Source organism: Polyodon spathula, chromosome 16 (assembly GCF_017654505.1).
Source record: "Polyodon spathula isolate WHYD16114869_AA chromosome 16, ASM1765450v1, whole genome shotgun sequence".
Classification (NCBI taxonomy): domain Eukaryota; kingdom Metazoa; phylum Chordata; class Actinopteri; order Acipenseriformes; family Polyodontidae; genus Polyodon; species Polyodon spathula.
In genome coordinates, this window is record NC_054549.1 from 3,054,242 (window position 1) to 3,068,207 (window position 13,966).

The 13,966-nt window shown below is 38.7% G+C and overlaps 1 protein-coding gene across 6 annotated transcripts in view; it reads left to right on the forward strand.

Moving 5' to 3' along the window:
• Positions 1-9,105: 9,105 nt before the first annotated feature.
• LOC121329091 (kazrin-like) overlaps positions 9,106-13,966 on the forward strand; it is a 287,130-nt gene continuing 282,269 nt past the window's right edge. For 2 of the 6 annotated variants that reach the window (XM_041274415.1, XM_041274417.1), the window contains exon 1: positions 9,106-9,779. In XM_041274415.1, the coding sequence (XP_041130349.1) occupies positions 9,656-9,779 (124 nt within the window). In that variant the 5' untranslated portion in view covers positions 9,106-9,655. The remainder of the gene's footprint in view (positions 9,780-13,966) is intronic. The other 4 variants (XM_041274416.1, XM_041274423.1, XM_041274422.1 and 1 more) reach the window with 4 other exon arrangements.

Sequence of the window (13,966 nt, forward strand, 5' to 3'; positions counted from 1 at the left end):
ATATACCCCATCCCCCTTGTCAATTTGCCACTTTATTGAATATTCACCCACATTCTAAGGTTTAAATCACATTGCTAACCTGGTGCCACAAGGATCGATGGCAGAATTAATTTATTTGTCATTGTGAATCAACTGCAATTGATCGGAACATATTGTATCTGTGTAATTCTTACACCTCGTCTTGGAATCATGTGCTGTGTACAAGTTGATAGAGAGCATAACGGGACACCACTGTTAACCACGAGACTAACTGCTGGAACAGGGAAATCACACCTTACAACTTCAGGACCAGGTATGAATCTGGGATTAAGCTGCAGTTCCATTGAAGTAAATTAAAATAATCCTGTCTCATGTATTTAAGCAATTCAGCAACCATGGAATTACCGTTCTGCTAGCTGTGTTGCACCAGAGGCACAGCAAGTGGCACAGCTCCCTAGCTTCCTTGGACAACTTAGTGTCTTCCCGTTGGGATTTATAGCAAGGGCCATTGTAGAAGGAAATCTTTGATTTAGTATAAGAAATCAAATCTGAGTGCTGATGCTAAAGCGATTCCACCTTTTGGACTCGCAAGCCAGTTTATTAAAAGGCCCCCTAGAATAAACACTGGAAAAAAAGTTGTTAATGGTATTTGAGCCTTAAAATGCCAATGTGTTTATATCTTTCTCAGTTCAGGTCAAGATTAAGATGGGCTCGCCTGTGGAGCTGTGAGGTCATACAGCATCATTATTCTGCATCAATGCCATTTTTTTCTTTTAATAAATGCAAATCAGTACTGATAAGAGCCCCAGAACATTCGGATTGGGAAACGCTTGATTCACTGGCATGCAGCATTTTGTTTTCTCAACAATGGTCAGTTGCATTGGCTGCTTTAGTATTGTAGGAGTACAATACATTGCAAACACTGAGGCAACATTTTTATAACCAGTTATATATATCATATACATTATGATTGCAGTTTGTTAAAGTTAGTGTTTTTTTTTTTTTTTTTTTTTGTATCAGCCCTTCATGTAATAAATGTGTAAAATGGTTTTCCAGCTGATTGTGCCTTTCTACCCAGCAGAGGGCAGCCTCTCCCCAACCATGAATATTGCATATTACAATGTAGACACATTGCATTCAATACATCAGCCTGTGTTAAAATAGACTGACTACAATTTTTGCCACTTTCCTTGTGTTATATTATTCATCAACCAGAGACTGCTCTCCCATTGTTTTCTACAGAGGTTAGCCATTATTTTATAACTCAGTAACAGAAAGATGAGACTACTGACCACACTTGTTCTAAAGCACTGCTTCCCAGCGACACACCTCTTAAAGAGTTAACCCCTTCAGTAGACCACAATAATTATTTCATGCGGTAAATAAATAACTCCAGGTTTTATCGGGAGTCCCATTATGACTTTGTAATACACGACAGCTATGCCATTATCCCTACATACAATACTCACATTTAACGAATTTGGCTTTTGCCTTGCACTACATTTAAAAATGAATAACAATATTAAACGTTGTACAAAAATCTTTCAACCAGATTGCATTTCCAATAACTAACCAAACTCTTCACAATGTTCCACTGTTTTTTGCAGTGATTCTCAAGCAGTGCTTGTGTTCAAACCGTATCACAATCAAACATTGCATACGCTTCTAAAGAAAGTAGCTATTTTGAAAATTCTCGGGTGAAGTCTTTTTATTCTTCATATTTTATATTTACTCCATAACAATGTAGACAACATTTTACTATCATTTATTAGTTTTCAATCAGGGGATTATCAACAGTACATCCCTAACCCTAAAACAGTCTAAACTTCAAATAAAACAGAGCTGGGACTGCAAAGTGGTGATCCGGCACACTGCAAGGTGACGCTTGTAGAGCTTTTTACCTTATCTCACCACCAGGGGGCAGAATCCGTAATGGCAATGCATCACACTGGCCGCTACACAAACTTTATTTGACTTATCAATCTGCTTGAAAAGTAGACCTCATCAATACATTAAAACAGCATTTAAAGATATTTCTTTTTATATAGGGCCCTGCATTTCACCCTGCTACTATTGGCGGTTACTGCCTGTACAAATTCAGAATGAAGCACCACAAGTATCCTCACCTTTGTCTTTGCTCAAGGGAGAACTTATTTATTTAGTATTCCTTTCTTTCATTTCTCTTCTGCTATAAAAAGTCATAGTTTTTATTATTCAGCACAAAGATATAACTCTCTGATTAACATGTCAACATTCTCTAAATTTAGCAGTGATTTAGGGTAGCTGTCCTACTGGCTTAATACGAATTTCCATGACTGTAGTAAAGTGGAATATATGATGAAAAGAGAGCCTGGAAGAAATAATACACCATTTAGTATTTATAGGAAACTCATTGCTTTACCACTGCTGTATCCTTTTGTATGATGTGCAGCAGTAATATATTTTTCAACATAATCCTGATTTGAGTTTTAGATTTTGATTCACACATCACAGGTTATAAATCAGAGGGAGTATAATACCAAAAGAATTTCTGTACATTTCAGCTGTGCACTTCCAAGAAAGCAGCCATATTCCACGTACAAACAAAGGGTCAATATCAGTGGAACAAAACAATAATGCAAAAGTCGTTGCAGCAAACATAAGAATTCCATTAGCTATACATGTCTTTAGTGTGCACTTTTGAAAGAAACACTTTCTATAGCAATTTTAAAACATGCTATCTGGTCTTACTTTAGATTAAATAAAGTTCTTAGTTGCTAGACCTTATCCACAGGATAGCTGTTGCACTTCCTGGATCATTTCCCCTTCTTCTGGGTCAAACCATGTTACTAGCTGAAAGCATATTACTGGGTGAAAGCATGGCAGTCGATAGGGGAAGCAACTAGTTTGCATAATGACAAGAGAGATGTTACTTAATTGGATGGGGACAATGTCACCCTCCAGGTGACAAAACAAGTGCAATACTAACTGAAAGCATAGCTCTTTAACAAAGAGAAATACCATAGACCATGTTTTAAAATTAAACAAAGACCAATGAAGGGAGGTGCAATTATTTTGTTGGCTGCAACCTCTTTTGTTTGTACACTCTGGTATGTTGACTCATTCAAGTGCTTATATGTTGAGTATAACATCACTGGATACAGCTCACCGCATTCAAGAGCCTTGGTGTAGCTTTCAGAAACGTGACATTTAGAACATTCTTATGAACTCCAGAGGACTAGTGTTTGTTTGATTTAATAACAGTGATAGCTCTGCTAAGATCTGACTGAAGGCCAGCCCAGTTCCATTGCCAGCTTTTAATTTCAATTTCTGGAAACCGAGCATCAAACTAAATCTATTATTTTAAACTCCCATCAAATTCCCGTGTCCCCTCATCTACATTTTTTAAAAATGTTTTTGTACCACTTGCTGTAGCCAAGATGCACTAGTTGCTTCTTTATTGTTACCTTTACACAATGTTATTCCTCAATTGTTATAGGTAGATTCACACTAGATTAAACACTATCTTACCAAAGATAACAACAGGTTGCCCAATCTACTAATCAAAGCGTGTGAAACCAGCCTCTGCTACTGCTCTATGTTTGAGCAGTTGTGGTAGGATACATGCGCTTCACCCGAGTCAAAATGAAACACTCAATTTCAAATCGGTTTCTGCAGTCAAAGTCAAACAAACCAACTTGTATGTGTAAAATAAACAACACAGGTCCTCTGCGTTGATTGTAAACATCTTTGGGATACATTACTGCAGATCGTTCTTTAACATCTTCAAAACAGACAACATTGTTATATTATGGGCGATTTCTGCATATAAATTGACAATAAAAAAAAAAAAAAACACTGATGTCAAACACTATATGTATTTCTGCATACACATTTTCCATTAACAAAATAATCATTAATGAGCTTACAGTAATGCACAATGGTGCAATTTAAACTACATGGTACTGAGCAACATTGTGATCCACTTATGTAGAACAGCCAACACTCTAATACATTTCACGTGAAAGAATTCACAATGGTGTTGAAGTATATTGTACTCCAAATCCATAGTAGTTTGATGAAAAATAACATTTTGTTTAAATGCAAATTAAATCATTTAAGACCTTCGTTTTTTCACCAGAAAATCACACTTTGGTTATGACACAAAACATTGCAAAGACAGGCTGTTAATAAACATATTTACTTACAGCAGCATTGTGAGGCATGGAGTTACACAGGACTCCCGAATTTAGCCTTACAATGCATGAAAGCGAGACATTCGGTCAATAGCCAAAGGTACTCGGTTACTCTTGAGATTTACCGGTGTAGGGTCAGAAAGAGGTACAGTCAGAATATAGTACAAGTATCAAGACGTGTCCCGTGCAAGGTCAATGGTAGGCTGTCAAAAAGTGGTACTTTTGTATTTCAAGTCTTTTAGTGCATGGGCCAGTTTATGTATCATTTCCGTTTTTTTTTTTTTTTTTCAATATATGATAATTTAAAAACAGGTTATATTGACACCGTTTAAAATGAGATCTCCAGCCATACAAGGCTCTAATTAGTATCTGATTCGAAGTGCTGTGATTGACGACTGCACAAATCACTATAAACAAGACAAACTGTAGATCAGAAATCGTATAGGTTTGCAATTTTAGATAACGCAATACACGACATACCTCAAAATAAGACCACTCCAGTAAACGTACGTAAAGCGTTATGTTTATTTCAGACCTTTACCACTTTGTTGTTAAATGTCGACATTTACCAGTAAATCTTAAGATTTGCCAATGATCTGACTTGCCCATAACATTCATATTGTAGCGTTTCAGGGTAAACAAAAAAGGGAGGCAGACGACCACAGCAAAATCTCATTCAGATGTTTATTAAGGTCAGCGTCAGCCCCGAGCTGCTTGCAAGTAGATCCTAAATATAGATCCCCACGAACTCTACTGGCTCACACACACAAGATCACATTTACATTCACACTGACCAATCGCTCAGACCCTCGGTCCTGCGCAAGCAGATGACTGGCGGAACCGAACACAAATCACAGAGCAGCAAACATAGACTCCATCTACATACAGCTGCACTGTGCACGTGACACTCCAGGCAACGCGCAAGCACTGCCGAGACACAAAACTGCCTAGCTACAATATATTTTTAAACCCACATTCAAGGCAGTGGTCCAAATGATCGTTGGTTTGCTTTGTCCTTCCCCTCTCATTCTTCCTTCTGCTGTTATACTGGCACTTTGAAGTGTCTGCCAAGCACAGAGTGCTGGATCTTTAAGTGCTCCTGATGGGAATTCAGTGCATTTTCCTTTGACTGCTCTAAGCCATAATTGCCAGCCCTTTTAATAAAATGCAATTTTACACCATTTATCTTCTTTATTAAACCGACCGTGTAAAACAAACATGAACATCTCTGCCAGAACAGGAAGTCTTTGATCGCTGTGCTTAACAGGATAGTGGTTATCTTTTCCTCTGCATGGTGTCATTCCCTTAAGATTAGATGAGGCGTGCGCTATGATGAGCTAATGACTTCCATAACGCACGCCTTAATAAGTGCCATTCAGGTAAGGGATGGTGTTAACACACGTCTTATTTCTACTTTTAATAATGTTTTGTGAATAAGGCTCAGATCTATATTTGTAATTCAGATCTATATTTGTATTTGTAATTCATCAGGTAGACATTGTCTCATATTTTTTTTTATACCTCACATATCTTTGCCTGACCATTTTTTTTTTCTGCAAGAAACTGGGTCAAATGTACCTACTGTAATAAAATTGTATTTATCTTCCTTATGTTTGACTATATTTATGAACAAGGTTAATAGAAGATTAATTTCCACTTATCACCTGAAGAACGCTAGTTTAAACATTTTTATACATAGCTGATTCTATTAAAAAGGTATCACCAATAAAACTTGATACTGTCACATGTTTAGTTTTAAGCAAAACACATATGATAGCAAATTGGAGCCATATTAGACCTGTGGCCAAACATTTTGGACTACAAACACCCTGGACTGCAAAAGCAAACCCCACAGAGTTCTTTGATTGGCTGAATGTACTGAGTATGTAGTTGCAACAGATGCCGGCTTTATAAATTGCCTGTGCGTTGTAGTCAATATATTCTCAGGTGTAATTCATACCTTCTTTGCTTTTTAGGTTGTAAATTGCTTTGCTTTCTTAAGAGCCTCCTGCCAGGCTTGTCACAGCAGATGTTTTTATAAGAGGTGAACGACCCAGTCTCTTTTTTAATATAATGTTGTAATAACCACTTTTATATAAGGCAGTGTAATTAATAAGATCTGGGGACTAATTGGACATAGCCTATAATGTTAGCTGGACAGAGGAAATCATGGTGTGGTAAAGTTTGTATTACAGATACAGTAAGAGGAAAAAGTTTTAAATAGAAACAGCATTGGTTTACAGTCACAGCGTGTTGATTTTAGACTTATTTTTCTTTCATTTCAAGGGTCCTCATTTATACATTTGTAAATGCACAGACCATAGTTATTAATTATCTTACCTGTTATATCTAGACTGATCCTGAATGAATTGTACATACAGTAAGTACAGGGCAGGGGAGGCATCCTTTTATGGAAGGAGCTGCAAAGATGAGAGAAGTAGAAAGACATGCAGTTAATACAGAGAGGCATGCTTCTGTGGAACACTGCCAACCCCACGGTGTTCTAGAAGTCCGTGTTTCCAGTTTTATACATAATACATTATTCACAAAATACTCTATATGGTTTATTAATGCAACTTCTACAAATGGAAATAGGTACATTATTTTAAAAATATATTTGGAATGTGTTTTGGCTTTTTTTTCATGACAGGGATCACAGGCCCAAGCCCTTTTAAAGGGGGTGAGAATGTATGTTTAAATTACTGTCATGACAGCATATTTGCAATCTTAGCAGTACATCTTAGGTGTCGCTCATTTTATGAATGAAATGCTGTTGTGATGAGTGTTGATGGGGCAGAAAATGAGTGAAAGCAAACATTTTCTGAAGAGGCATTTTATTGTGAGAAATGACTAAAACATCTTGAGGGGGTTTAACTTCCATCTACATTCCATTTACATTCTTATTTAAAAAACATAAATTGATTTTTTTATTATAGGTCGTAAATGAATAGACGCCCCAGACAGCAAGATGAGAGAAATGAAAAGTTTTTCTGATGCTCGCTTCCTGCTACGTGAGAAGCCTGCACATGCCCTCGGAGGCGATCGCAGCTGTCAGCAGGCTCACACAGGCGCTTTAATTGACCTACACATTACAAATATTTTCAGAATACTGAAAGCACCATTCCGGCCTGTCAAAATTCATTAGGCTGCTCTTGAGGCCCAGAGAAGAGGCTTCAACGCGATACCCACGCTCCGTTATTGCTCTCTCCCGCCGTTGAAACATTAAAACAAGCAGCTTATCAATCATTCTTCTTCTTTCATCCTGCCCTGTGATTGCATTGGGAATGTTAAAATATGAAAGTACAAGTGTTTTTAGCAATAATAAAAGCAACTTAATAAATGTAATGCTTTGTGTGTGAAAACAAAATCATTTCTCCCATATATGTTTGTGTCATACAAAAGATTTTTTTATTTTTTAATTTGCCCTCTTATTTTGCCCATGTTTCTCTTCCCAATTTAGAATGTCCTGCACCACAACAACACCTCATAACAGCTGAGGAGAACTGAAGGTTAGCGGTCATTCTCCAAACCCACTCCCCAACCAATTGCCACAGGAGCTCCACAGCGGATGTCAATGGCCAATGGAAGACAAAGACCAGCCTGCAGGTTTCCACTTGAGCTCATGGGCAGCAAAGTGCGATGACTCAGACCCTGATAATTCTGCCTCCCTAACCCACAGGCTTGCCAGAGCCAGTGCCATTCCCAGCATCCCCAACAAAGATTGTCAGCTTCACACGGCCAAGAAGCTGTGCTCCCCTGATTGTATGACACCCTGCACACCACAGTCGTGCCTTTACCAGGTGAGCCTTTCAGGGACCCCTTTAGTTTGTAAACCACATTTTTTTTTTATGTAATAAGTGCCTTATCAATAAAACAATTTAATTCACAGTATAAATGGTAACCAGCATGGGTCAAGGGTCCTGAATGGTCTGTGACTGTCATTTTTAGCACCTTGCTTCAGAAAAAAAGGGATTCTTTTAGACTATTGCTTCCTGAGTTGGTCAACACATGTATCGTTTGAAAAATGATAACTGAATATCATAGTGGCGCAACCCAGAACTACTCAGAGTGTAATTATGAATGCCATAAAATAGTAAGGGAAATAGAACTGGGAGGGACGGTAGTTTGTAATTTTACATTGTGAAAGTAAATATGTGTAATACAGGATGGGATGATTATCTATTCAGGGTACAAAAATATATAGTGAGCAAGTCTAAGTGGACTAAAGCAGACACCAAATGACCCACCATTAATCTTGCTACACTTTCCTCTTGCTCAAAAGACTCTGGAGGATATTGTTTGTATATATGTTTCTCACTCACATTTTAAGTAATGCGGCAGTATGGTTCTCAGCAGGGATCTGTCTGGTTCTTGGCACAACTCCTAGGGTATTTCCATACTCTTGTTCATTTCTCCTTACTTCCTGAAGGGAATCAATCAATCAAACAACTGTCTGTCTAGGTTCATTATTGAACTGTAGTTTACAGGCAAACAGTTGGATAGCTGGAATGCCAAATGAGATGGCGACAGAAGGATTCATTAAACAAGTCTGCTTAGAAGTCTGCTTTCAGCCTAAAGGCAAGCAATGTAAACAAAAACAAGATCCAGCCCCATCCAACACCAACCAATCTCACTGTAACCGAACCTCTACCCCCCTCCCACACACCTCACTCCCAGAAAGAGAGAGACTGGGAAAAAAGTGTTGTTCTGTAAAGCAGTGCCCAGGGACCAAAGCCAAGAGCTGGGAGCTGGGACTATTCCATGTTATTGCTTGAAAACTGTGAGCGAGCGAGAGAGAGAGAGAGAGAGAGAGAGAGAGAGAGAGAGAGAGAGAGAGAGAGAGAGAGAGAGAGAGAGAGAGAGAGAGAGGGGGAGGAGGGAACTATACTGTACATAGCACAGGCCCATACAAAGAACAGCATCATTTAGCATTGCACTGCAGCCAAGAGCTTCAGTGGCGCTCTCTGCCTATCACCCTATCAATCGGATGGAGAATTAGACTGATTAGACACTCTTATTGACAGAGCCCTTGTACCTTTCACATCACTTCCTCATCTCCCTAGAACAGCTGGAAAGCTTTGTCTCCTTAGCAGCAGCAGCAGCAGCAATCCTAAAGGGAGTTTAGGATTCCTGCTTATGCATTAATTCTCTCTTGTCTGTGAAACGTTAAGCCTACTCGCAGCAGCAGTGGATTCAGTCTTGTCCTGAAGACTCAGCGCTTATTGTCAGTAGGCTACAAGGAATCAGTGGTGCAGAGAAGCAGCACCATACGGGATAGTACAATAAAGTGCATGTGTGTGCCGAGACTTGATATCTTAACAGGAAAGACGCATCACCTGAAGTATTAGTGTCGACCGCAGGAGTGAAATTCATCAGTGTCCTGAAAAGACTGTGTTTGCTGCCTCTGGCTCAGAGGATTTTGACCTTCGCTCACGCACAAAGCACTTCAATCCTTTCAGGACGACGTGCTGGGTCCTTCTACCCTTGTCTGGGGTTGTTGAATGCCCCACCTGAGCAGTGGCTCTCTGAGACCCCAGCAGGGAACCATGGAGAACAGCACACTGACCTGCAATCCTGCAACCTTCTCCCAGGTGTTTGGGCGCCAGGGCCAGCTCATGCAGGCAGGTGAGTACCCAGGGCGCTCTTCCAATTTTATAGCCTGGCTCTTAATATTAGGGGAGGGCTGACTAGAACTATGTAGATATGTTGATTTCAGATGAAAATGTTTTCCACTGATCATAGTAGGATGTTGCTGCTTATTTTATTAAAGATTTCAGATGTGTTTATTTTAAATATTTTTTTAATAATATAGATTTTGTTTACACCAAAAAAGACAGATGTAAGCAACTGCTGTGCAGTAAGCACAATCTTTGGAAATACTGTTCAGCATGAATTTTGTGTTGACAATTTAGGGTGAAAAAATTTTATATGGGCAAAATTCCAGGAAATTACCAGGGAAACCCAATAATATAGCCCCCTGATGATGCAGTGTTAATACAGTATCACTTGTCCAACAATTATAGCAAATGTTGTTTTTGGTAAAAATCATGTTTCATTAAACTCTTTGCATTAATGTGCCAGCCGCCAGGATTCCTTTCCCTAGACAACTGCGTATTTAGTTGATCTACAAGGAAAATATGACATGATGTCTTGGGCTTGAAGTATTCTTTCTTTGTTAATTATTTAATATCCATGTAAAAAGATGTTTGTGAGGCTGAAAGCAGACAACCATTAAAATACAACGCAGTATACAGTCACAAACAAGCATTATACAGTGATGTGGAAATTGCTAAAATGACGACAGCAATACAACTGTATAATTATCCAGACACTTGCGTTGTTCAAACGGTGCCCTTGTTAACCTGTCTTGTGTGCTGTGCTGTTCTGCTCTTCCAATAATATACAGTATGCATATGAATTTAGCGTAAGACTACAACCACTGTTAGTTTTTATTATGGTTTAAGAATAATGGACCCTACTCAGAACTTTGTGCCTGTCTGTGATAATATACTGTGCCTCCAATTACAACAGTACATGCCATTTCTGGTTTATCGTTACCTGTAATGGAACTGGAGTTTACTTGAACAGTGCAATATGACAGCTCTGAAGTAGATAACGAGGCACATCCCTCAATTAAATTTGCATTGCTGAAAGGTTTGTGCACAGATTTTTGGTGTTATGTACTTTCCTGCTTTTTGTTTTATTTGTACTTCAGAAATTGAATTTGAAATTGATTTGCTTCCGTTCTCGTGGTGTGTATCGTCTTCTTACTCTGCATCTTGTGTGACAGTCCAGTTATTTTGCAGATGCAACTCAAGGCAGGACATTAGCACCCATCTGCCTGCTATTAAGTTGTACAACTTCTAGGTTTGTCATGTCATTACATTAAATAAAAAATAAAAAATAAATCTTGTCATCCTGTTCCAGAATTTACTGTTGCCTAATTAGCCAGACGTCTGTGTCCTGCAGGATATGTCAAGTGAAGTTTCCCTGCAATGGTAGTCTGCTGTGACTGTCTGATTTTGTATGAGATGTTGAAAACAGCTGAAAAAAAGTCACACAATGGACACAATAAAGATATTTGTCAATGAAAATGTTTTCAATTTTGTGTCTTCCATTCAGTAGTGTGCAAATGTAGTAGAGCATCTCAAAATTTGCCATTTATATCTTTTATATACCTACCTGCATTAAAAACTATAGGCGGGAGAATTGTTATCTTAGGTCAGTAATCAGTGATATAGAAACAATAGGAACTCGTGTGAATATGTTAGACTACTTTATGCTTTAATTAGGCATCTTAAACAACTTCTCATGCAGTTTACCATTTGTGGCTATGTGTTCCTTTTCTCTTAGTATTTTTAATGAATTGCATGTCTGCTATCAAATTGCATGTGCCTATTAAAGTCATCAATTGCACTGGGCAGTCGCTGATTTGCCTATTTTGACAATTTTCCAATATTCTCAGTTCCACTGGTTTGATATCATATGCATAACAAATCAAAACAAAAGAAGCAGTGGAATGTTCTAATACAAAATTACTGCATGTCCCCATTTAAAGACTATAAGAGAGTTTTTTATATGAGGCCACGATGCATGAAAGGGTTAATTATTCTTTAATCAGTTTTCATGCATGCACTGTACATTTTTTTTATATCTGGTGGCTGTAGGAACAAATAACAGGTGAGCAAATGCTAGCTACTGAGCATTGTATTGTGCATGGCCATATTGTATTACAACCTCCTGTTAGTTTGTCCTCAGTAGCCTGTTATATCTTCTCAGCTTTTTGCCTCTCAATTATTGGTCATGTTTTTTACAGTGCCCCCCCCATCCCTCCCCCCTCTCACTTGTCAGTCAGTGACTCACCCCATTGTGAATCAGTTGCACATATTGTAGGCTTCTCTTCCTACTAAAAATCTTCCTCAAGTCGTTAGGGCTTTATAGAATGCTGCGCATGATGCCTGGATTAAGAGAGGGGCTGAAATGAGAATCTGTTTAATACAGCTTCTGAATACCAACACATCTCAGCAATGGTACTTTTTCAACGCCAGCGACTAGCAATTTCGTCTTACACATAAAGCAATAACATTGTGTAACCTCCAAAAAACAGGGTCTCTAAAAATCATTTAAATACAATACACTTGTGTAATCTCATGAAAGGTTACAGCAAATCAAGTTAGACTGAGGCAGGTTTAAAACAGGGTTATTCCAGCTTAGGTGGACCGAGGGAGGCCTCTTACATCAATGCCTTGTATGAGGTAATCATTTTTCAAGTTTGCAGTACAGAATAATTGCGTTGGAGCTCTTTTCTCCATCCGGTTGTTTGAGCATCAAACACAAATGTAGGGCACAGCTTGCTCTGAGCTAGAATGACGCAGTACACAAGTGGCTGGGAACTGCAGCTTCACATCATATTTATATTTATTCATTTATTTAACCAGGAGATTTACCCATTAAGACTGAGGCTGCATTTACAAGGGGGTCCTAGAAAACAATAAGAGGACAATCCCATAGTACAAAGAACACATTAAAAATACGTGCGGTTCAAACTTAACCAGCAGCACACAAAGATCAATGGACAGAGTAAATAAGACATATCTGTTTGTTAAAGTGGACTGAAGGAGAAGCATTGGAAGGTGGTTCCCAAATACAATCTTTAAAACCAGAGAAAGAAAGATAATCAGATTCCATATTAATACGATGACGGAAGCAGTTCCACGTTTTTGGGAGTTGATCTGCAAAAGATTATTCTCCTGTACGTGTTCCAACCCTTCTTCACCGCAATACCATGGGATTCCAAGCAGGAAGAAACCAGGTAGTACAGATCTTCACCACAAATGCAATTCTTTAATAGTAAGAGAGCAACCAGTTCCTCCTCAAAGTTTTTGCCATTGAAGAAACAAACAAACATTGCAACTTGAGCGACGTCACCAATGTTGCCAGACTCATCCAGGGCAATTACAACCCATTCAACCTTTTCAATATCCAGTTTTAGATTTGCTGGTCAGCACTTCACACCGCGGAGTAGTTGAATTGTTCGGCAGTGAAATCCTCTGAAACATTTCCTTGATATTTGTTATTTTCTGTGAACAACACTGAATCACTTTCTACCATGCGCTCTTTTATCATTTCCGAGTGAGAGAAAGCAATCATTTTTTGAGCCATGCTACTCCCAATGAAGCCTCCGTATCTGTCATAGACCGCTTAATTAATACCGTGCTGCACAAGTAACTTGCCTGCATTGACATTAGCTTCTGTATCTGTTTTGCTGAGTCTGGGTGATATTTTTTGTCACACTCTTTGCTGTGTTTAGTTTCATAGTGCCTTTTTAAATTTGAACTTTTACCTATTAGGCACATTGGCTTGCTGTTAGGCCAATCAGGGGGAATGAAAAAAAAATTAGTTGTCCACTTGTCCTAAAAAACTCATTTTTCTAAATCAACCTTTCTCAATTTTGGCATCCATTGTGTCTGGACAATTTGCAATGTGCAAAAGATAACTCTAATCTTTAACTGCACCAGTAAGAAGGTTAAAAACCCTAGTCAGTTCTTAGGAAGTGCGCCGTCTTCCACCATCGGCTTTATCTGTGTATTGAGGGTAAATTTCAGACTAATAATAACTAAAAGGTCAGACAAATGGTTGATGCGCGCAGGGTCCGGAAAAAAAATGCTTTGGGGGTCTGGATCTGGACCACGGTCCGCTAGCTGGGAAAGTCTGCTCCAGACCAAATCTGCCAGATGAATTATCCAGTACGTCTAATTTATATAAAGACTGCTTAGAGGCAAACTGCTAAATATAATCCCAGCAATCTAAAA